At 43.4% G+C, this 25853-nt stretch overlaps 1 protein-coding gene across 4 annotated transcripts in view; it reads right to left on the bottom strand.

Annotated features, from left to right (window-relative positions):
- Positions 1-25853, bottom strand: part of LOC119652336 (epithelial discoidin domain-containing receptor 1) — a 781389-nt gene that overhangs the window by 122804 nt on the left and 632732 nt on the right. For all 4 annotated transcript variants that reach the window (XM_038056350.1, XM_038056353.1, XM_038056352.1 and 1 more), the window contains exons 12-14: positions 16978-17344; positions 2175-2426; positions 1842-1934 (exon numbers count right to left, since the gene is read on the bottom strand). In XM_038056350.1, the coding sequence (XP_037912278.1) occupies positions 1842-1934; positions 2175-2426; positions 16978-17344 (712 nt within the window). The remainder of the gene's footprint in view (positions 1-1841; positions 1935-2174; positions 2427-16977; positions 17345-25853) is intronic.

Below are 25853 nucleotides of genomic sequence, written 5' to 3'. Positions count from 1 at the left end.
TGCCTCCAGAGCAAAATTGATGCAGCATCCGCGGAGTTGTCTTTGCTGTAAAGCAAGCCATAGTGAATTAAAAAAAAAGTTGTTGATTTTTCACCATTGGGGGATCCAAGCACCAAAAGTGGGCATGAATTGAATTAGGACCTACAATCAGAGCCCCATTCAAATTCCACAGCAGTGTTGGCCAATCATTTCAGTGAGTTTTAGGGAGATCCTTTGTCGTAGTTAGTTTTCTCGTGGGGCTGATGACTTCCGGACCCACTTCAGTTGAATCCTCTGCAGACTAGAGTCTATTGGTCCTTCTCGTAACAATGAGTAACTACACTGTAGCACTGAAAAAGGATGAGTAGCCTCCAAGAATAGTTTACTTTAAGTACGCCAAGGTACTGGGGCCAAACGCTATTGAGTTGATAATAACATATTCAAGGCAGGAAAAAACCCCAGAACAATAATGGAAACTTTAAGGAAAGGCATTAGATATGTACCTAGCATGGAAAACCTGGGCTGTTACTAAATAATAATTCCTTGGTTTTTGAGGTTATCTAATCGGTTGCATACCGGTTGATACCGATTTTTTGAGAAAAAATCGTCCTCGCCAACGATCACGTTAAGTGTTTTTGGAAATGCTTAGTACTTAGATGGGGGACTAAATGGGAAAATCTTGTCGCATCCACCCTATAAGGGATTTTGAGCTGATGTATGTTTTAGATATGACCTCTTTAAGTAATTCTTGTTTCAAGCCTTGGTTTGTTGGAATCTTGGGCAATTTCACCATTTTTGCTAATACTGTTTGATACATATACGTCGCTCTCTATGGTTCTGAGTGTTGGCCGACCATAAAAGACAATGAACGGCGTCTTGCGGTAATGGAGACGAAGAGGCTACGTTGGACTAGTGGCGTCACACGTTTAGATCACATCCGAAATGAGGATATCCGCGATCGTTATGGGGTTGCACCGATCGTGGAAAAGTTGCGAGAGAGGCGTCTTCGATGGTATGGTCACGCAATTCGTGCAAACGAGAATTCACTTGCAAAGATTGGTCTGAACATCGAAGTCGATGGTAAACGACCAAAAGGCAGACCTAAGCAACGGTGGCTTGATACGCTAGATGGAGATTTGAAAGCCTCGAGATTGCACCCAGATCAGGCATTCGATAGAGCCAAATGGCGAAGCCGATCACGTCGAACCGACCCCGCTTATGAACGGGACAAAGGCTGAAGAAAAAGAAGAAGACATATACTTCCTAATATCAAAAAACCGCAATTTAGAATCCAGTCACAAGAATGTAAGTGATTACCATGCTAAGTCTTCGACAGTAACTCCACAAAATACCGTGCTGCAAAATCAAATCAATCACAACCCCACAAAATTTCATCTCAACCCGCTATTTTCCATAATTTAATCTCAAAAATAGTTCTGGTTCCAAGAATGAATATTTTATAAGAAATTTCGATTTGAGTCAGTTTTTCCATCCACAAATATGTCAGTTGCATTTCTATCAATTCTGAACTGAAAAAAAAATCATTTGCATTCCCTTCATATTCCGTGGTCATAATAAACCACGAAAACCATTTATTCCTGTTTTAAATATAAAATTCCACAGAAAATATTCCACTGAGGTTTAATAAAATACATCCCGAGCAAAACTATATTACATTCTGCGAATATTTCGTTTTGTAATAGTTGTCATAATATTTCACGAATGAATGCATCCTCTAAAATGCATTCCCTAAAATCCCATAAAACTAAATTACATAAATACTAACTACGGCCACAAGCAGCTCCTCTCATAATGCACCTCTACCAGTGCAACTGCAATTTCAAATTGAAACGGAAACTTACCTTGTTGCTAGATCTCGATGTACGAAATTCATTTGTTCTAAATGTTTCATGCCTGAAGCTATTTGTGTTGCTATATAAACTAAGGATCCATAGCTGCAAAACGAGAAAACGGAAGAGCACAAGATACAATGCGGTTAGGATGGTCTAAGTTTGAAAGATTTCAGTGTAAATTCGGAGTGCATTCGGTGGATGCAGTTGCAAGAGGAACAAGAGTCTGAGCTCGTTCTCGAGCAGATTTCTGCATCTCTGGATCCTCTTGAAATATGCATATTTCACTTTTGAACAACTCCCGCTTGGAGCCACCTAATTCCAGCTGAGCAATAGGGTACTTACCTTAGTGATTTATTTTGTACGCCCACTGGGCCAGTCTCAGCAACGTGTTCCTGTAGGAATTGATTCAAATCACCTTGACAATTACTATAATCTAAAACGATGCAGATGGGCTCGTCATGCAAACATGCACCAAGCATTTTTGCAACATTTGTATCATTCAAACGTGCCAAATGTTTAGCTTTGCTACGAAACTCCTTTTTCATAGCATCAGATGCACCGGGGCGTAATGTGGCGACAGCAACAAGATTTGAACTGAAAGTAGAAGGAGAAAAAATTAGATTTTCAATACAGTGAATATGTAAGTGATCTTAAGGCAGTACCAAAAGCTCAGACTGTGGTACAGACCTGTCAAATTAAGATATTAAGATAGGGAGGTTCTGGAGATCAGACCGCGATACAGACTTGAGAAGTGAAGGTATCAGCTCTTTCTAGTGTACAGAAGGGAAAGTCCTACTTATCGTCCTGACAGTGTAGCCCCAGGAAGCAACTAGTCCGAAGCAGTGAGGGTTGGTAACGTCTCCCTTCTTCAGAGAGTTGGAGCCACATTTAATTAGTAGACTTGGCAAGGCCTACAGAATTCTTCAGGAAACAACCCAATTTTGCAGGCCAGTCGTAGCTTCTTACAACAGAGAGCGATGTGATATATCTCCTAGTTGTACTTACATAGAGTAACTTAATCCTTATAAGAATATATCTATCTAAATTAGGTACTACCAAAAAGCTTCATTAACGTATACATATAAAAACATACATATGCCTATCTCGAGTAATTGATATTGATATATAAATGATTAAAAAGCTAAAAGAAAATTTTTCCCTGCGACCCTCTATTCATATGAGCTCACTTTATTGTGGTATTGACGAATTGATATGTTATGATGACGTTACACACGTTTTAGAATGCACGAACTTCACATAAAATGTAAAAGTTTCACCTTCTATAACTTTGTTAATAATTATTGGATTTCATTCAAACTTCCCAAAGTTAGGTCTTATATTATTCCCACCCTCCACTGCCACTATGAATTTAAGGCCAGATATCAAATATGGGATCAGTTTCGAAAAGTACTAAATGAGTCTTATCATTTGATATCTCACAACGCTACATTCTGTGAAAAAAAAAATTTTGAGCCCCATCCTCGTCGTTCCCGAATAAATCGGATGTGAAAGACAGATAGATAGACAGAGGGACAGACATATATCGACTCAGAGAATCAAATGATAGAATGCTAGGGGCGCAGTCTATTAGAAGCTTTTGCGCAGATGGACATAATTTCCTGGTGCGTCAGCGAAATGCTACACCCACAGCGATCACCAGGCAAACTTCTTTGAGACATGTGTCGAGCCACAGGGCCGAAAACCGAAAAAGATTTCAGGCCGGTCACCAAATCTTGGGATGAGCAGACCTTCATAGAAGTGTGGTTAGATCAACCTGATAGAGCAGGCGTCTCTACGGAAAGAGCCGTTAATCTGGCTCAATGCATCGCCAAAGTATGTGACGCTTCTGTGTTTAGGAGGTGCTTATTCCCCAGCAGAAGACCAAACTATTGATGGAATGATGAACTGACCGGCCTTCGATTAGCCTGCCACCGAGCCAGAAGAGCGATTCAAGGGCAGAAAGAAAGCGCCTATAAGGCAATCCGCAAAACCCTCAAGTTCGCCATCCAGCGAAGTAATGCTTTAAGGAGCTCTGCTTAGAAGCGAATGTAAACCCGTGGGGGAGTGCTTATAGAATCGCGATGGGACGATTCAGAGTCCCACCCTCTTGCTGAAAATCATCCAGGGGTTATTCCTCCAGCAAGAGGAGAGTGCCGATACATTTCAACCACCTCTGAATGTGATGGCAATTTGGCCAGTCGCTAGAGACGAGCTGCTGAAGATCAGCGGTAGAATAGGAGACAATAAAGCGCCGGGCTTGAACGGAGTACCGAATAAGGCCCTTAAGCTTGCCGTGAAATCCAGGTTTGACATGCTCGAAGAGTTGTTCGAAGCGTGCATCTCCGAGGGAATATTAACAGCGGCATGGAAGCGGCAGAAGTTGGTACTTCTGCCTAAGCCTGGTAAACCTCCAGGAGAACCATTCTCTCACCGACCCATATGTCTTTTGGACATTGTGGGGAAAATGTTAGAGTGGGTAATGGATTACCCGCGGTTGTTGAGAGCCAAGGTGGCTTTCAGATCGACAGTATGGGTTCCTTAAAGCCAGATCAACCATCGATGCCATCAAATTGGTTACTGGCTTGGCCGGAGATGCAATCCACGGAAAGGGTAGTACCAGCAAATATTGCGTGGTAGTGATCCTGGACGTGAAAAATGCATTTAATTCGGCCAATTGGTGTCCGGATAGCTGAGTGGTTAGAGCGCAAGGCTGTCGTATGGAAGGTCGCGGTTCAAATCTCACAGGTGGCAGTGGAATTTGTATCGTGATTTGACGTCGGATACCAGTCGACTCAGCTGTGAATGAGTACCTGAGTCAAATCAGGGTAATAATCTCGGGCGAGCGCAATGCTGACCACATTGCCTCCTAGTGTACCGTTACGGTCTTGAATGAAGTGCTCTGACACACTTCAAGGCCCTGATCCAACATGGATTGTTGCGCCAACGATTATTATTATTATTATTAATTGGAATCTAATACGCAAGTCGCTAGCAAAGGTTGGTATTCCTGCCTATCGCTGCTAATGTCGATAGTTATTTAACTGAACGGAGGCTCTGATATGACACTGATGACGGAGCCCAGAAGTACGTTGTTTCCGTGGGGGTTCCGCAGGGATGTATTTAATCTTCCCCTTCCGGAGAAAGCCACAGTGGTAGGTTATGCTGACGACATAGCCCTGGTTGTTGTCGCAAAGAATATCGAAGATGCAGAGTTATACTCAAGTGAGGCAATCAGTGCTGTTAAAGTTGGCAAGAGAGCTCTGATCTGACACTTGCGGAGGAAAAAACAAAAGCGGTCCTCATCAATAATTATGCCTGCGTTAGAATCCGGAATCGTATCATCACTTCCAAGCCGACCACCAAATACTTGGGGGTGATGATAGACAGGAAGCTCAGTTATAAGCAACACGTACAGTATGTTTGCGATAAATCATCCACTGTTAGTGTATCTCTGGCGAGGATGATGCCAAATGTGGGAGTTACACGGCATACCTTTAGGTTGCTTATTGCCAGGGTGGTGACCTCAATCATGCTCTATGCGACCCCAGTTTGGAGGAGGGCGTTGCGGATGTCAGTTAACACTAACAAACGGAGTGAAATCTACAGGAGGACATCCCTGAGGGTATGCTCTGCCTTAAGGACTGTCTCAGATGATGCAGCATTCATTATCTCTGGAATGATGCGGATTGACATCTTGGCAGATGAGATGGTGAATATATACCATGCGAAGCCAATCTCTCCCTTATCGCAGACGAAGAACGCTAAGGGGGAGAGATCTATAAATATGGCAAGAGCGGTGGGAACGCTCAGAAAAGGATCGGTGGACTGACAGGCTCATTCCTGCCATCAAGGATTGGTTGGAGAGATGACATGATGAGATTAATTATAATCTCACCCAGTTTCTCACGGGGCATAGAGGGTATCGCCAATACCTGCACATGTTTAAATTGGAGACCTCACGCGACTGTCTAAATTGCGATGGAGTCCCAGAGGACCCAGAGCATGTATTCTTTCCCTATCCGAGATTTGTGGAAGAAAGGAGGAATTTAGAGGACACTCTAGGGGAGGTGCTGGTACCAGAAATTCTGGTGCTGAAAATGGTAGCACATCAAGAAAATTGGGATGCGGTCAATTGCATGATCGCATGTATCCCAACCAAACTGTGAAAGGCAGAGGAGAGAAGAAAAGCGCGGCCAGGTGCGTCGCGTATGGAAGAAAGGTGACTAAGCTAGAATGAGCTGACTCCGCCTCGTGATGTAATACCTTATGGGGGGAAGGGGGAGTCGGGCGTGGTTTTAATGCGTAAAAATCCCACACGCTGGTGTGTCCAGACCAGTGTCTTTTGAAGATTTCCACCTCCCTGAATAAAAAAACAGACATGGACACGATTCTAATAAGGTTTTGTTTCACACAAAAGCTGAAAAACGAATATTCAGTAGAACAACCTTCCAAGAGATCCTTGAGCTCGCACTTTTTTAATCTGAAAAAGGGTCCTCTCCCTGTATGTCAACCCATCAGTGCACATCCGCTCGAAAATGTCTTCGCGATTCTACAGGATATCCAGACGTAACAGCGTCATACTCCAAAGCATATCTATCAACGTCTCCTGGTTTTGGTCTATTGCCAAATGTTGGCTTTTCGAAAAAAAGTAGAATAGCACCGAAAGTGGTTTCTAGGACTAAGAACCTACCCTCGATAATTAAAGCAACTTGCATCCCATACCACGGGGAAACAGATAGTCCCACCAAGGTACCATCTAAACGCTTATATCTCCGTTAATATTGAGAATTTAGGAAAAAGGAGCTTAATTCGTGATCACTATTATTGGCGGAGGATGGGGGAAGATCTAAGCTTCAAAATGGTATATAGGTTGGGGGGTCTGAGTGCCAGGAAAATTGCTGTTCCCAATTTTTTCAATATCCTCCACGAGAAGAAGATTGAATTTTGTTGTTTTTTAAACAGCAAAATCAACTATGAGGTCTGATCAAAAAGTTCCAGAACTTCCTCAATAATTCTTTGTTACAAATATTTACAATTGTTCTAATTTATCCCCTTCAAAACACTCCCCTTGGGAGCGAATACGCTTCTCCCACCGGTGTTACCAGTGTTCCATGCATGTGGAAAACTCTGTTTCATGGATGCCGTTCAACTATTCCTTGATCTTCCTTATCGTTTGAAAACGCTGTCCTTTCATTGGGTACTTGAGTTTTGGGAATAGCCAGAAGTCACACGGGGCCAGGTCAACAGGATAGGGCAGATAGGGAAGGGTTTTCATCTAGTTTTTGACAAAAAATTGCGAATGAATGAGGAGTGCGGTGTAACAAGGCGCGTTGTCGTGGTGGAAGAAGCATTCGCTTGTTGCCCAGAATTCCGGCCTCGTTTGACGAATTTTTTGGCGTTAAGTTTCAGGGTTTTGCGGTATCGATAACGATTGATTGTATTACCTTGTGGGAGGAATTTGTGGTGGATGACACCCTTCAAAGAGAAGAAAACAGGGAGCAACATTTTAACGGTCGATCTCACCTAGCGAGCTTTTTTGGTCTTGGTGAATTTATTGACTTCGACTGGGACGACTGCACCTTGGTTTCCACATCGTAGCCATAAACACAAGATTCTTCATATGTTATAATGGTTTTCAAGAAGTTTCCATCGGCATTGGCTACTTCGAAGAGCTTCTGACAAAAATCTCCAGGCGATGCCCTTTTCGATCCTCTGTCATCAGTCGCGGAATGAACATGGTTGAAATCCTTCCCATCTCCAATTTTTGGGTAAAAATCTCCTGACATGACCCAAATGAGATGTCGCACTCCGCTGCCATCTTCCGAATCATCAAACGACGATTGGAACGCGTAAGGGCATTCACGTCGGCCACATGAAAGTCGTCAATTCAGGCTGAAGGTTTTCCTCAGCGAGGGTCATCTTCCATTAATGTTCTGCCTTCCTTGAATTCTTTAAACCACTCGTGATACCGTGAATGACTCATCACTTCACCATCAAAGGCGCTTGAAAAGTTTCAGTCAACAGTTTGCCCAATTTAACGCAAAATTTCACGCAAACGCGTTGCTCCTCCTTCGAGTGTATGACAAACAACGCGGAACACGAAAAACAGACTTCACTAAAACAACTGAACAATCGGTTTGGAGAAGGTTAGAGCAACAAAACCAAATGGAGATTATTCAGGCAGGTTCCTTCTAAAAAATGAGCGCCCAACCAGCTGTCAACTTTAGCACGAAGGCGCACATTTTGGAAAGCCTTAGGTCCTGCGTGGCTCCATGCTTCACTTTTGTATGTGGGGGGTATGTTAAGGTCATGGAGTCCAGCTTTTCATCACCTTGGTACCAACACAATCACCAAGCAAACTCCCCTAAGAGGTTTGCCAATCGTGAATACCGACTGGGCCAGATAGTATTAGGAACCGGACGCACGCGCTGTAGCTAATCCAAATGTTAGCAGTTCGCCGAGATGAGGGCCGGGGTAATTGGTTCTCCAATATTATCTCCGTGTCAGGACACAGAGATTTTGTCACGTGTCGTGACTCAGGAGTCAACAAAATTAAATTCACCCGGGGTAAACTAATCTAATGGGGACGCGAAATCTCGAGGCGGATTGATACCATCAAAGAATTCAATCCCAAAGGAAACGGCTTATAAGGGAGGGGATTAAATCACAAAAAACAAAGCGCGCGGCTTGGACTGTTCTGAGCGGATGATGACATCTAAGTGACGAATGCCCCCCCCCCCCCCATGAAGAAGGTGAACATGTAGGTTAGGGTGGGCCGCGGCAGGACCACCATGTCATCATAAACATAAAAAAACGAGGGTTGATTGCGTAGGTCCATCATCAGCTAAGTGCAGCAATTACATACTGAGGGCGCTTTTAGATACTTCAGACCATGTCTTGCCAAAAAACAATGATTTGCTGTATCAAATTGGATTTGATGTCTCGATTTTATGTGGGGCAATCACATATGACCAAAGATAGGCGATCGTTGAAATTCGATAGAAAGGAAAACTACTCTACTATGGTCTCCAAATCTGTGAACTGCATTGGATTTGCCCCGTTCCGGATTATAAGTGTTCGGGGAGGTAGATCCTATTATCCAGCTCTGGTAATAATGACCAAATTGCGACAATTTCGATATTACTGAGATTATTGAATGTTTTAAAATCGCCTGAACTGACTTCATCTTGACATTATCGTAGTCTTGAGAACCTGGATGACTAGAATCCGGATTAGGCCTTTCTGGGGACATAATTTGCTTCTATCATGAGTTTCAACTAACCACGAAGTTGGATATAATTGCAAAGGGGACGATGGACGACAGCCTACTCTAAAAGTGGTGAAGTCCGTTATTGGTTATCTAACACTTGATTGCCACTACTGCTGCCTTTTACCATTAGCAAAACGTAAGCTTGTCTTCTGACCGGGCGGTGTTCGTTTTGCATTTATGGGATTTTATTAAAATTCACGGAAGTGAAAGGTCCCTCCAAGTAAAAATTGACTGAATCTAAAGGCGAGAAAACTGTTGGTTGAACTAATCTGCACGTTGTAATAAAAGCAGGGGAAAGTACTGGGAGTATCACAAATCTTCTAGGTGAGGATCTTTAGGGCTGAAACTTAATTCAACAAAATTATGAACCTATCGTAGAATACTATCAGGAAGTAGGAACTATGGCAGCGCGATTTCAACTTTTTAAAATTATACTGGTAGAAAAATTGAGAGTAATTGAGAAACTGTGACAGCTGGTAGGATCGTCCGCTACTCCAACCGCTGATAAAAGTTATCATTTTGAGCGGACAACTCACACGGTGGGGCACAGATCCATACATGGGGTATGCAAGAGAAGAGAATTGTGCCATGAATAGCCCGGAATGTAACAAGCGCCCTATTTGGATGATTGCATTTCACGTTCAGTCATCGACACTTCCTTGGGATAACAATTTGTCCTATCAAAAATCATCAAGTTGATGTTGACTCAGGACTCCCTGCATCCTCAACAAAAAATTTACTTCGGCCTTGTTTAGGTCTGAACATACGAAGGGTATCACTTCAATATAATTCGCACTCATGTTGTGTTTGCGATTACCACTTGTCGCCCCTTTCGGTGACACTGCTCCCAGGACAGTGGTGAGGCAGCCTCTGATGAGTTACTTCTGCACAGGACGAAAGCATCAGTAAACTTTTTTTAAAAATGCAAAAAAAACCTTATTGTTTAGCCCAAAGAAAAGGGGTCTGGGGACCAGAAAAGAGGAAGTATGTTGCTTCCCAAGTGGTCCGATCCGGATAGAGTTCTTTTTCGAACAATCGATAAATTGACAAACTGTCAAGCAGCAGAAAACGCCAGACCTGATCCGGTTTCGAACGCAAGTTGTGTGAAACATCGGTAATCGGGTTGCGGTCTGTCATACGCATTTTTTTCGGAAATGGTTATACCGATTGACCCCAAATTTGGTGGTATGCAGAGACTTACATCTTTCTATGTGGAATTTTAGGCGGGGGGGGGGGGGGTCTCCATACGTGCAAAGGAAAGGGGGGGGTCTAACATTTTTTCTTAGTAGAGCATAAAATAAAAAGTCTTGTATTTTTGCTTTTCAAAGCTGTTCTTAGTTCTGACATTCAATGCAAAATGGAGGAGGGCGGGAGCTGAAAAGTGGTCATTTCTTTCGTGGGCCCATTTTCAGCACCTAACCAACCAAAAAATCTGAAAAAGATCGCGAAGCTGCCACTATACGGTGCCTAGGTTCCGAAATACCCTCAATGCCGATATCTGTTAATAATATATTACTACAATTTTTAGTAATTGACAGGAAACCCCCCTTAACTGAATATTCTGATATATGCTGATACATCACGTGCTGGGTACTGACGGGAGAAATGTATACTCCAATGTTTTTATATAAGAAATAGACAAAACCTTTCATACTTGAAGCGTCCAGGTTCTGGTTTCTCGACTTGTTATAGTTTCTAATCGGAAAGGTTGATCAGAAGACATTTTGTCAAACGATTCAGGATGCGATTTAGCTGTGACCTCCCTGGAACCCTTGAGACTGATTATCAACTCAGTTACTTTGTCCAAATTTCACATATTGAGCAGGAAAAGGAGAAAGTCTACACAAAAGATACGCTGGTGCCTGCCATTAGATAGAAGAAGTACGGTCAACTGTTTGGATATAAGTCTTGACCGATAGTTATCGTCTAAGACGCACAGGATCAGCAAAAAAATGACTGAGGCTTACATACAGTGGGCGGTAGTTTGTCTTCCTTGAGCAGATAGTAAATTGCAAGTTGTATGAATAAAATGCATGAATTGTTAATTTAGATGAACAAAAATGCTAGGTAAAGTGATTTTCTAAGATAGCGCCCAATGTGGGCTAAAATGTATGGGAAAAATGCCTTGGTACGAACTGTTGGGGGAATAGTCAAAAGGACTCTAATTTTTGGATATATTAATGAAGAGTATTAGTTTATTGTCATACTATTATTGTAGTTTGTTTAGTTACCGTGACATTTAGATAAGATCTACGAGAAGGACAAAAATATTCTGTTAGAATTCGTGAAAAACTTCGCATACCATTAAGGGGAAGGAATGGAGTTTTATCTTGTCTGGTTAGATAATACCAGATAAACTAAGACATCATAGCAGCATTCTGGTTCTCAACATAAAATGAAATATGGAAATAGGAATCTAAGTGATTATATATTAAAATAGAAGGAAATATCTGACGTATCAGATCATTTGCAAAATGGCGTCCAATGTGGGTTCTAATTTCTTCATTATTTCAACTTTAGGATATTCTCGGTTGTCAATAATTTCCTCCTCCGCTCTGTGTGCAGCGAACCGCGGGCAGTTAAAAACAACATGCTCCGCATCTTTCGGAATCATCACGCATGTTGGGCAATACGGGGAGTCGTCACGCCCGAAGCGATAAAGGTATGCACGGTACCCTCCGTGTCCGCTTAGGAATTGTGTTAGGTGGTAACTAACCTCACCGTGTCTTCGCTTGATCCATTTAGAGACATCTGAAATAATCCTGTGTGTCCAGCGTCCTTTAGGTGAATCATCCCACCTTTTCTGCCATTTCAAAATAGAATCACTTCGTGCCAATTGCCGACGATTGGTATAAGACTCACCGATTGCATATAATGGGTCATAGAGGCGTCGACCCTCATTCGCCAAGATGTCGATGGGGATCATGCCGGCTATCACACAAGCTGCTTCATCTGAAATTGTACGGTAAGCGCATGACGTACGTAATGCGCTCAATCGGTATGGGGCTGCGATTTTTCTTCTCATTGCGTCCACCTTCAAAGACGATGCCCAGACTGGAGCTGCATAAAGCAAGATGGAGCTAACAACTCTCGAGATCAGGAGCCGACGGCTTTGCCTAGGACCACCTATATTTGGCAACATTCTTGCCAACAATGTAGCCACTCCGGAAGCCTTGGTTGCTAAATTTTCAAGATGAGACTTGAATTTCAGTCTTTGGTCAACCATAACTCCTAGATATTTAAGCGTTCGCTGCGACTGTATTATGTGTTCGCCAATCCTGACTTTACCGACGTCTGCTTCCTTCGCTTTGTAATCAAAACTACCTCGGTTTTATGCTCCGCGAGTGTCAGACCAGCTTCCTCTAGCCAAGACCTGATTTCAAAAATTGCCTCGTTTGTGAGTACCTTGACCTCATCAATGTCTTGTGCGACGATAGTTACTCCGATATCGTCTGCGAAGCCAATGATTGTCACTCCTTTGGGTAGTTGCAACTTTAGAATTCCGTCATACATTATTATCCACAGGAGAGGACCGAGGACTGATCCTTGTGGAACCCCGCAGGTTGTTGCATACGTTTTAGGTCCATCGTCCGAATCGTAACACAATATCCTCTCCCGGAGAAATTCCGTGACTATGTGCACCAGATATTTAGGAGCGCCCAATTTGGTTAAAGCCGCAATTATTTTGTTCCATTTTGCTGTATTAAAGGCATTCTTCACATCGAGAGTAACTACCGCGCAAGATTTATTGGCCTCCATTGCTTTTTCCGCAATTTCCGCCACCGTGCTGATGGCATTGACAGTAGATCTTGACTATCGGAATCCGAACTGCCTGTCTGAGAGACCACCCTCCCTTCCTGTGATTGGTACAAGCCTATTGAAGATGACCCGTCCGAAAAGTTTGCCGATGCCGTTTAGCAGGCATATAGGTCTATAAGACGAAGGACCACCCAATGGTTTATTTGGCTTCGGGATTAGCACAAGCTTCTGTTTCCGCCACTCTTCCGGGAAAATCCCATCTTTGAGGCACGTGGTAAATGTTTCCGAGAACCACCTTGGAACTGTCTTGACGGCCACTGTCAGTACTTTATTCGGAATGCCGTCTAAACCTGGGGCTTTATTTTCGGCAATCTTCTTCGCGGCTTCCAGGACTTCTTTCGTGGTTACCTCGGGAATTTCACCGGGATCTACCTGGACAGTGGGTAGGTTCGACAACATATGGGAAGAGAGTGCTAATGATTTCCAGCAGCAAATCAGAGTTGGTGATCGGCGGTGAACGCTTTCCCTTGATTGTTGCCATAACTGCCTTGTATGCACCTCCCCATGGGTCGAAGTCCGCTTCCTTGCATAATCTCTTGAAGTGTTCAGTTTTACTTCTAGAGATGGCTGCTTGCAATGCTTTTCTCGTCTTCTTATATTGGTTGTGCAACTCTTCAGACTCAGACCGGTTTCTGCTACGTTGGCTGTGTCTTCTGGCTTTAAGGCAAACTTTATGAAGTTCTTCGATTTCGGCATTCCACCAGAAGTTGGGCTTTCGTTTTTTGAGAACCGTGCGGCGAGGCATGGAAGCGTCACAAGCTTTTTGTAACTTTTCAAGGACCTGCGCAACCTTTTCTCGTGCATTTCCCACCGGTATCGCTTCCTGCAGAAGTATTTCTTCGAACATTTCTCAATCAAGTTTTTTGGAGGTCCTACCCGATATTGCAGTGTTCTTGATTCGTTTTGCTCCTGTCGTACGCTCCATCTGGAAGATGATAGCCTCCTTAGATAATGAATCGCTAACAAAGGTGAGGTCTATTACCGATCCCATATCCCGTCTCCGAAAGGTATTGACGTCGCCAGTATTTGCCAGAACAACGTTCAAACGTGAAAATACTTCGAGCAATATGCGGCCTCCAACATTTGTTTCGCGACTTCCCCAATCTTCGGCCCAAGCGTTAAAATCGCCAGCTATTATTATTGGGTTGTAGCGGCTTGCTTTGGAAGCTAATTTTTCCAACATCAATGCGAATTCATCTAGCGTGAGGCTCGGCGCAGCGTAGCAGCTGAATACGTGAACGCCGCCTACCTTAGCTCGTGTGAATCCGTCTTCTATCCTATTGTTCGTATTTTCGATCGCTCGGTTTCCGCAAGTCCAGATTGCCGCTTTGCTGCTTCTGTCTGATACAAAGACACCACTGTGGAAGTCTTTGTAATATTCGCATATAATGGCAACGTCAATTTCATTTTCCAGCACGCTTTGAGAAAGCAGCTCCTGCGCTGCCTGACAATGGTTTAAATTCAGCTGTAGGAATTTCATTTGCGAAAAGTTGAAATAGCCTTTTTAAACGCCGGACATCGGTAACTGCCTGTGACATGATCGACGTTACCCTCCTGTGTTTCTCTGCATAGCAGGCATTTAGGATTCGCATTGCACTCTCCATTCCAGGCATTTGAAACACCTCTTTTGCGATATCTGTTCTCGCAGTCGACAGCTGACCCAGCCGACGCGTATTTTGCCAACAGTAATAGCCTTTTTTGCTGCTTCGAATGGTAGGGCTATTGTGGGCGTCTGAGAACCACCATATGGTTTTCGGAGCCTTATCACATTGGACTCAAGGATCGAATTTAGCCCGAGTTGAGTCTTTAAGGCCTCGCAGATCTCCGCTTTTGTGGTGATCTCATCCAGGTCCTTGCATTCAATTAACATTGAGTCCTGGCTCACCTTTACCTCAGCTACTTTGCCCAGTGATGACTCGATCTTTTTATGTAAATCGTGGGACTTACTCTCTCCTGGCCTAAGCTCAACGAGCAAATCGCCTTTCTGCGTGCGTCTTATACGGTTCACGTGTTCACCCAAGTCCAAGAGGGAACTGTCTGTTTTTACTTTCCGTAAGATTTCTGCATATGTCAGGTCGCTTGTTGATTTTATAATAAGCGCATCGGGCCGTGACCTCTTTTGTGGTCTACCTTTTCGCTCTACTTTAGTCCAAGTAGAGTCTGTGTGTCTGTCTGTCCGTCACACGCATTTTTCTCGGAGACAGTTATAGCGATTGACACCAAATTTGGTAGAAAGGTGGGAACTGTGAACGCTCACGCATACAGTGAATTACATCCTTTTACGTTGAATTTAAGGAGGGGTCCCCATACATGCAAAAGGGGAGTGTAACATTTTTTTTCATCAAATATAGTCATGTGGGATATCAAATTAAAGGTTAGTACTTTTCAAAGCCGATCTTAGTTTTGACATTCGTTGGAAGGGTAGGGAGCGCGGGGGGTTGAAAGTGATCACTTCTTTAAGGGGGCCATTCTCAGAAACTACCAAACCGAAAAATTTGAAAAAAATCAGGAGGCTGCCACTATATGGTGCCTGGGCTTCGAAATACCTTCCATGCCGATATCTGTTTAAATAAAGTTCATCCTAGTACCATGAAATTTTGCAGTAATATAGGCTAGAATATAGAGCATGATTTTGGTGGAAATCGCACTATTCCTAACAAAGTTATAATACCTCAAATTTGTTGCTTCTTTGAAAATTGAAGACTATGAATGTCAATATCACCCGAAAGGGGATGCGCTCACATAATATATGGATATATTGCGTGCTACGTACTAAGAAATACACAAAACCTTTCGTACCTGAAGCGTCCAGCTTCCGGTTTCCCGACTTGTTTTAAATTGTATACTTTTCCAATGTTTTGTATCCAGTGAAATACCAATTTACATCTATATAAACATTTCTAGGATTTTATAAAGCTCTGAGGGTCTTACTTTCGATTCTGACTGAGATTGTCTGGCTCCAGTCAAGTTCGCCCTAGCCATATGAAATGACTGACATCAAATTTACCCCAACGAACTTAATTCATTAAATGTCCTTGAAGATTTTGAAGAGATAATCGCTGATTTTTTTAATATCCAGAAATCATTTCCGTCCTTTAGTTCATGAAATTGACATAAAATTAGATAGACATCCAGATGAACCCCTAACCTAACTCCAACGTACAATTAGCAATGCAATAACTCGCGCTCCATAAACTTGCCAAACTTTGTTATAAAGCAAAACCAAAATTCACTTAATTGCATGTTTATACTTTACAGCAAAGCAACCCTTGCTTTGCAATCATGAACAACCACGACCGGAACAAACGATCCAACAAAATAGTTGCTGGCATCCTATTTGCATTTCCTGCCCTTTATTTTTCCCACCATATCCTTTTGTTTCAAACTATTGTACATATTTAGCATCCCCCCCAGGGGCCTCTCATCTCGTCTGACGCCATTCACCCCTACTTATTTTGTAAATTATATGTAAAATTCGTGCTAAATTGCATCCGGTAATTTAGGTTGCAATTTGAGAGGTCAGAAGTAGTTACGGGTTTACCTAAGCATAGTGCGCTTTCCTGATTACCCTCTTTGCCCCATACGAGAGTAATACTCGAGGGCTGGTAAACCAGCTTGAATTTCTTTAATATTAATGGCGAGAAACGGGGTCAAGCGAGGGAGAGTCATATTCGCATAAGGGTTTGTTGCACATTCCACGCAATTATGGCGCAACGAGAGATGCGGATGGAAATCCTGGTACAGTGAAATGAGTTAATCTTTTAGTGGGTTAAACTTAGGAGCCGACGCTGCAATGATCCTGTATGCGATAGAGGGCAAATGTTAAGTTGAGAAAAGTGCACGGCCGGCGAAAGGCAAAGGGATGGGGATAATGAAAGTGCGAGGTGACCGAGGATGGGTTTATTCAAAGACGTACGAGGCTTCATTCGTCCCAACTAAAAACAAGTAGGTCACGAAACTTGAACTGGAAAGGCAGAAACGGATGAACTGGTTGGACCAACCCTCCAGGCCCGGCTAGGGCATAAAAGCAAACATATTACACATATCGCAACTTACCTTAATCCTTTCGTTTCGCATAAGTGCAATTCACCAAACACGCCGCATCCCAATTTCTCAACAATAACCAACGACTGTCTGGGAAAGTCCTGCAATTGCAGGTCCTCATCTGTTGAAATCGTATCGACATCACTATAAGGATTCACCACCTGTGCCGTTGACGGAGTGGTTGGCGTCGGTGGTTTACATATTGCTGTCGCTGCATAATATTTTTCGGATGGTGGCGGTGGAACCGGTGGCGGTTTTGGAAAAATGTTATTCAATGGGGGTGGGGTCATGCGTACACTAACATAACCGCCCGGAATTTTTGGTATTAAATCCTGCATGTGCGGCACTGCATATTCCTGGCAAACGATATCTGGAACATCTGTTGAAGAAATGAAAGTAGAAAGAGAAGATGAAGCCATGGATGGATGAATTTATCTTTTCTGTATTATAGTAGGCTATATATATGCAGATATGTAGGGATGAAGAAATTTTCAGGGACACGAGTTTATACGCGAAGCCAATTCCTATATAAAGTTTTATGGCATCTTTGATAGTTGTCGAAGGAAAACGTCAATCTGAGACCACGGAGACAGTCAGGAGCCAAGTGGTTCTCTTGTACTCCCTCGGAAGGAATATAATCCTTTCCGCATGGAAAATACAAATAATAAAATAAGGGTCACGACCATGGGAGTCGCAGGAAAGAAAACGCAAAATAAACTAGAAAAAAAATATATGAATACAAATCAGGACAAGGAAGACGTACAAAGCAAACTAAAATGAGCTCAGGACTAGCGAATCTAGACTTTTACAAATATTCAAACGTGTGATATATGAAAACCCCGAGTACGCTTAGGTATGGAAATGGAGGTCAGAATAGAACTGAACGGCACCCACAATAGAACGGATGAAATATCCTTTTTTTCCGCCCCCCGGTTCGCGACAAAAGTCCTGGGAAAACCTGTGTTTTGAACGTGTGCATAGTTGATATCGCAGGTTGGCGGAATGGTTTCCGGATCGCATTTCGAAAATACTACGTAGATAGGTATTGCCTGGATGCGCTAATATTCAAATATATGGATACGTGTTTGTAGATGGAAATGCATATTGCATAGATTTTTCGACGAGCTCCACAGATTTTCCAGTAATATTGCAACAGCAATATGCCATTTAGGAGCGAGAAGGTGTAGTGATAAAGTGGCAGCGTTTTGTTGTACTGAATTTATTCAAATTGAATTGAATTTTTTTTTCTCTTGTGTATTGTAGGGGATATGATTAATTCAGAAAAGCGACTGGATAAAATCTAAAAATATAGTTTTTGTACGTGTTGCATTGATGGAATTTTAATGGGTATGTGGTGTACTGTTGCAGTTATCTGAGAGCAGGGATTTGGAACATCGCGCAAAGAAAAGCTACTTTACTTTTTTTGCAGAATTGATTATTGATTACTATTTTTTTTGCTTTGAGGACGCTTTGAGAGGAGGGAATATGTATACATCATCAATAATTGAAAGTGCGCCAAAGAAGGATAAAAAAACCCTAGTGGAGCTCGGAATCGGCACAACAGAGGAGCATGACAAAGGCACTCTGCAATCCGACTTAACTCTTGGGTCGAATCGGCAGAAAGAGACTGAATAAGGTCTTAGGAAGAGCAGAAACTCGGCTTAACGATCACATGGAGACGCTTTTTGGGTGAGACTAACTCGTTTGAGGCGGCCTTCAAGTTGAGGTAGTTCCTCATCAACGAACGTAGTCAGCACCTGGGTAACCTAAGCCTAAGAGATGAAGAAGGGTCATTCACAACCTCATACATGCCTTAGCCGAGGCACTGGACTTTGGCATGTAGAATAGTGTCCTCCTTCCATATATACAAATCTGCTGGTCCAAATGACATCATCTCCTATGTCTCTCCCGTCAACAAAAACTGTTCGTGGCGATTGATGGTCCCACTCTATAGGAAGTGACCTCACCATAAACTAAACACTACAGATCTAGTTTCAAGAGTCGAAAAGTCCTCTCTCAACCTAGGGTGTTAGGCGAACTGTGCATAGTGGATAGTTTACTGGCTTGGTTAATTGACTGTATTCGAACGGAGCCTCACTGATACGTCGGTGAGAAAGTTTGACTTGACCGTGCCACAGGGGGTTATGTCACGGCGGATCTCCTACCCCCATAGTCATGGGAACTACATGAGTGTCATAGTGAAAAAAAAAACAAAAACAAACAAACAAGTCATCAGGAGGAGACCCATCTCCGCAACACAGGGTCAACATTGGACTACTGCACAGACCGCAACCAACAAAGGTCCCTACTCAAAAAGCGGGGACCACTAAGGATACGTTTGAGGACAGCAGATCACACGTCCGGAAGGATACAGGTCTCAGTGGTTCAGGTGCTAACTAGCATCTGAGGGATCTTAAAAAAAAATCGTGAAACGGGAAGCGGACCCTATGAAGGCTCAAGACAGATCTAAGCATTTAGCAAGAAAGCAAAGAGGAGTGGAAATCAGTTCAAAAGAGGGGAATGCTCCTAAGAAACGCAAAACCTAGCTCAAGAGAGAGAAAATTCCGGGGAGTTTATAGCTGAAGTTACGAGGCAGAGGACTCGCCGTTAGCTGTGCTAATGCGAAAAGGAGACTTCGACTGGCCGAACCTATTCCTAAAGTAAATGGTCTTGAGGAGCAGGAAATAATTGCGGACCTCATCGTCATTGTGATGTGTGAGGGATGGAATAAGAAGCTCGTCTTCACCGGCATAAATTTTCGACCAGACCTTATACTAGTAGACTGCGCGACGGAGGACACGGTTGCCTGGCTTAGGACTATAGTCCCCTAATTGCCAGGATGGAAGGGAACGGAACAGTCAGCATGTGCTGAGAATGATATACCAGGGGTACACATGATGATGGTCGGCAGGCGCAGCGTTTGAGACGGGGGAAGCTTCTACGGCTCCTCATCACTCAGGAAATGAATCTCCATGCACAGTTGCGTAAGGTTTCTAGAAGTGAGGAGGAGGGCAAAGATAAATTCCTCACGATCCGGGTAGGTGATCGGTCTTTAAATACAGTTGAATGTCGTAACTGCCTCATCAATTTCAGATTTGGTAGCATAACTCTGCACGGCCACAGGGAGAAATAAAGGAATGATACCGTGGAGGGCACATTGAAATTCCCAAAGGAGTAGTGAAGGCCATAGAGGCTGAAAGGACAGGAGAGTGGACCGGCTGCCTACAGAAGAGGAGAAGCTGAATGACGTATACTAGACCTTCTAGGGCTCAAGTTGGACAGCCAAGCACAAGAGGGTGCCATGTCGGAAGAAGACAATGACATTGCGATATTGGAGAAGAGCTCCAAGCACCAGCCAATGGCCAACACTAAAATATCCCAGGTGATTGCAAGGGAAAATTCCAAGAATAACATTAAAATACTTCTGGTTGAAGAACCTTGGGTGTTCCGGAGGTAGATTCGCAGTCTGCAAGGAGGAAGCGTGTAGGTAATTTGGGATTCCTCTTGTGAAAAATCAAGAGTTTGTGTCGTTCATCTACAGGGGAGCGGTGACATCTGGAGCGAAATAAAGCTGAAAAAAAGGTGCCAGTAAAGCCGGCATTGAATATGAGGCCGGTGACCCCGCTAAGGCAGTCAAACCAACAAGGGACATATCTTGGTGGAACAGAAACCAAGCCAGAACAAGAACGGAGATGTGGAAACACTTCGAACGGATGAAACAAACCGGGGACTGGTTAAGGTGCAAAAGAGCACTGACGGCATATAGCAACGCTATCAGGGAAGCAAAATGAAGCAGTTTCAGGCAATTTCATTAAAGTGTAGACGAAACCACAGAAGAATCCGTGCTATACAAAGTTATAGCTAAAGATAGGGCAATATCTACTGTCTGCCTGAAAAAGATGACATTTATCCAGAATGAGGACAGGGCGCATCTGGTTTTTAGAGCTCATTTCCCGGGATCCTACCCCACGGCGGAAAGAAGTAGGCTTCTGCTTGACACCCCAAAAACAGACAAAAAAGAGAAAGAGGTGAATTAGACGTTTCCAGCGGAGGAGGTATGCTCTGCAGCTAGGATAGGGTGGGTGATGGGAGTCTTTAAATCACTGAAATCACCAAGAGTAGATGGCATTCCTCAGCACTACTCCAGAGAGGCCTAAAAATCATCTTAGGATCTCTGCCAAGAGAGGTGAGGGGGCGAAACACCCTTGGGATATATACCAAGGGCATGGAGGTGGGAAAAATAGTCTTTATTCCGAAAGCTCCCTAAGTCTTTGAGAACAGTCTGTCTGGCATTGTTAAAATAGCGGAGAAGGTTGCGTACAACTATTATAGAACTAACGTAACTAATGTAAACACGTTTGATGGTCAGGACAGTTAACCGAAACTGCTCTGTATCATATGACAGATGTAGTACCGGATGCCATAGAAACAAAAGAAGGAGCTATTTGTATTGAAACCAGCTATTGCAGAAGACATTGCAAAAACGCTCAGCAATGAAGCTTTTGTGCGCTGTCAGTTGACTACAAATATCATTTCTGATAACGGTCATTTGTCTCTACCGTGATCAAGCATGTTTGCTTCACATTTAAAATTTAGGACAGCTCCAGACCGTGATTCCGCGGGGTTAATCAAAGGGCTGTAGAATGAAGCCTTCTGGGAGTCAAACATATCGATCTCCGGGGGTCTTGTCTACCAAGGCTGTTAGTGCGTGGTGATGTCCACAATCTGTAACACTTATTACCAACACACCGCCATGGATCTAGACTAGGGAGTCGAAAAACACTTCTCCCAATTCAGGATGTTATCCACACTGTGATGACTGGATAGATCGCAGCCGGCAGTAAATGACGATAGCCTCACTGATACCTAGTAAACTTATCGTGCTCACTGAGTAAGCGTAAACTTATCGTGCTCCTGGCTGTCCTCTGAACATCCGTAACCACGATCGCCATATGAATATCGAAACGCATAATGAAAGCAAGCGGAACAAAAATAAAAACACGTGAAGTGGTACATTAGGTGGAGACACAACTCCGCAATACTAGTGACTAGAGAGAAGTTAGAAAGTCAGGCAACGGAGCGAAACTCAACATTGGTGTGCTGTGAAAACCACAACCAACAAAGATCCATGATCAGTCGACTGGGACTACCAAAAGTACATCAGGCGTGGGAAAGAAAACAGCCTTGAGTGGCATAGGAGCCAAACGGTATTTTCACTATATGAAGGAATGCCTTGGATCGGAAAAGGTGCTTAAGAAGGCGTTCAACGGCAAAACCGAAGAAAAGGAGATCGGCAGAGATGAACATACAAGAAGAGTTTGCTCTGAAACAACCCAAATCCGAACGTAAGAAGGAGGAAAACCTCGACTAGGTCAGTATCCGAGAAATCCGGCGTTACCGATGCTACCGTGGTGAAAGGTATCCGACAGGACATTTTAACCGGATAATCTCCAGAGCAAACACTCAGTCATGAGGAGCACGAAATCATCTAGGATCTTGTCGTCGGATGAATATGGAGGGGAGAAGTCTACAGTGCTAAGCCTGTTTTCAGTAGTATACGCTTTCGACCAGACCTGATACGGATAGATTTTACGACGGAAGACGCGGCAGAATGACTCAGCGCTATAGTTACCAAATTATCAGGGTGGATGGGAATAGAACTGCCGACATATGCTAGGGGCGAATTGTGGCAGTATAGCTTTCCATAGCTGCAATGATGGAAACAGACGAGTTTCTAAACTTGGCATTCGCCCAGTATGAGCTTTTAGAGGTAAAACAGTACAGAGTCTAGAGCACTCCTGACAATCGGATTTTTGGAGACAATTAAAAGCAACAAGTGCCATATCAGTGGCAGATCCGATAATATCCCGGTGCATGAGCACAGAGAGAAACCGAAAAGGATACTTGGGCGTATAGATCGAGTGGAAAATCAACCGAAATCACTGAACGAATCGTTAAGATTGTAATGAACTAAAGGGAATTGAGATGGTCAAACGAACATCCCGAGTGGCCCTAGACGACCTAGAGTGAAGAGCTATCCCAAAACCTAAAGGAAATTTGCTAAATTGACCGTGAAGGTCTGTCCGCAAATATTTAAGCTTCATCGAAGCGCCCTGTCGACATATGCTTGCACGCCTCTGTGGTAGCCAAGCTCGGGAATGTGGGGGGTCCTTTGAGCCCTTCGGTCCCATACGTGTCTTAAATTAAAATTCACGTATCTACACCGATGCTTGGGTCCGCAGTGGATCTTAAAAATATCCACGCAACAACCCAGCTAAAATCTGAAAAAAAGAAGTAAAAAAAACGACGGCATGGCTGCGCGCGTGGAGCCGTGAATATTCGGATCCAAGTGCCGCAATCGAGGAGAAGATCCACGACGGATCACAGCCTCAATCCTTGTTTCTTCTGCCTCAGATGTTTATTGAGGCCCGGACTCTGGGGTTCCCTCCCTTCCGGGACATCCTCCAGAATAATGGCCTAAGGATGTTAAGGAGGGAAGCTCACAGGGTGCCCCCCAATAAACATCTGAAGCAGAAGAAACAACATCGTGGAAGATCCACCCCCCATCCCCCCCCCCCATCACGGCATTCGGGTTCTGTGATTCACGTGGTTTTTTTACAACTATTTTCAGGTTTTAGCTGGCCTATTGTTTTGTCTCGTTAGGTTTGCGCGAACTCCCCTTGTGTGTGTGGGTAATTTCAAGATTCTGGCAGACCTTCATGGTCAATTAAGCCAATTTTCTTTAGATTTTGAGATCACTCTTCTCTCAAGGTCGTCTACGGCCGCTCGGGATTGTTGTTAAATCATCTCAATTCCCCTTAGTTCATTACAAGACCGGAGACCGTAAAGCCAAAATTAAGTACGGAAGTAGACCTGCTGCATATTGAGGATGGAAGGTTCGACAATTTAGACCTGGATCTCGTAAGGCTTGGGACGATGCTCGAACACTTAAGAAATACTTTAATCATTAATGGAATCAATGGCTAACACTATGATGGCCCAGGTAAACCTCCGCCATGCAAAAGCTACGTCTGCGGTAATTGTAGGGCACATCATAACATAACATTGGAATGATGCTGGCTTAAGAACCACCGGTGTACCGGAGGCCAATTGTAGTATACAGGAAAGAAGTAGGCGGGTAATTTAGGACGTCTCCTGTGAAATTCATATCAAAATCCATATCACTATCAGAATTTGTAGCTGAAGGTCGACGGGAGAACTTGAGTGGGCAGTGGTGGTATCAAACTTCTTCCAAGGAACAATACGTGGATCCCGTATTAACTAATCGATACCAACCGAAGAGGTGAGTAACTTTTGGAATTTAACTATATTTGTAGATTGAAAGTATACAATGTCAGCATTCGCGACTAGCACCAGGCAAGGGGTCTTAAACATAATTCTAGGGAAGACTCTTATAAATGGGCTAGTTAGGATCTGAAGAGTATCCGAGGAAACCTCCATATCGGTTCACAGAATAATAAGATTCGGCGTAGTAAGGAATCCTAGAAAAAGAGATTGGGATTCTTATTGAGGCACCTAAGCAATAACATGGCTCATCTAGAGGTAGGCGGAGATATACAGATTGAACTGGAACTTGAGGCAGAGGAGGAAGATCCCAATGGAGTACAGACGGTGTGAAGCCAGCTGATCGGTTAAGATAGCCACTTCATCAAAGGCCGGGAATGGGAAGGGTATAACAGGAGGCTAAGATACAAAAGCGAACGAGACATAGTGCTAGGTGATCAAAGAAGCAAAGTGAAATAACTTTAGAAAATTCAAGGTTTGAACAACCTACAACATAATTCAGGCTACATAAAGTTATAGCCAAGGGTATAACCATTTCCTCTGTCGATAATAAGGAGGATGAGTAAACTATTCATCCAAACTCGCTCCTGTTCCTCCTATGCCAAGGTGGAGGATAGAGCCATTTTGTTTGACACCTCAATAAGGGACAGAGGAAGGGAAAAGGAAGAGAGAGTAAAATGGGCAACTGGAGTTTTTGAATGATTCGGAACTGAGGATATTTTCCCAGCACTCTATAGGAGCCTTGAAATCTGTCTAAGCTTTCTTCTGATGTTAGTAAGGGGCAATATAGCCTTACGGAGTACCCCAAGGGCATGCAGGCGGTCTTAACTGGCTTTCATTTTGAAAAAAATAGCCTCTTGATCCTTTTTACCTTAAATCCCTTAGACCAATTTGCTGGACATCCTTCGAACTAAATGCAGTGGAGAAGATTCTGAACAACTCCATTACAACTAGCCTTATCCCTTACATCCATGCTAATATGCTTATCGAGCAGGACGATCAGCGAAACTCTCCTGAGCGAATTAGTTGGTGGATCTACTAAGTCCCAATGAAATAGCTCCATGCTTGTTTGGATATTGAAGTTTCTTTGGAGGATGCATGATTTGCGGAAATAGAAAATGCTCTTATCCACATGAGAATTAGGAATAACCTGGCCCGGAAAGTGCGAAAATGTAGAATGCCAGCTTGTAGAAGTAACAACAGGCACCACTTCCATTGTCATGAACACAGCCCAAGGTAGTTTATAGGGTAAGATTCTTCTACCGTTAATATAGAGTTGACAAACTCAGCAGAGAAAAAAATGGAGATGAGTTCCAAAACTACTACGCTGGATATATACTGCAATAGTAGGGGCGATGATTACCTATGAAGCGGTAATTTTGGTAAACCAAGGAGTTGTATAACCTTCATAGACAGACTTGTGTGTGTATCACTCGGGAACTAGAACATGCCCGAATTGACTCCTCCACATCTTCAGATGCTGTCAAGGAGGAAGAACTGTTTAAACCGGAAGAAGATTGATATTGTTTCCAGGTGGGATCCTGAATTATTAATACTGAGGGTTAAACATTACAAGGAAGTTT

Source organism: Hermetia illucens, chromosome 3, assembly GCF_905115235.1.
Source record: "Hermetia illucens chromosome 3, iHerIll2.2.curated.20191125, whole genome shotgun sequence".
Classification (NCBI taxonomy): domain Eukaryota; kingdom Metazoa; phylum Arthropoda; class Insecta; order Diptera; family Stratiomyidae; genus Hermetia; species Hermetia illucens.
This window is presented reverse-complemented; position numbering and strand designations above follow the sequence as displayed.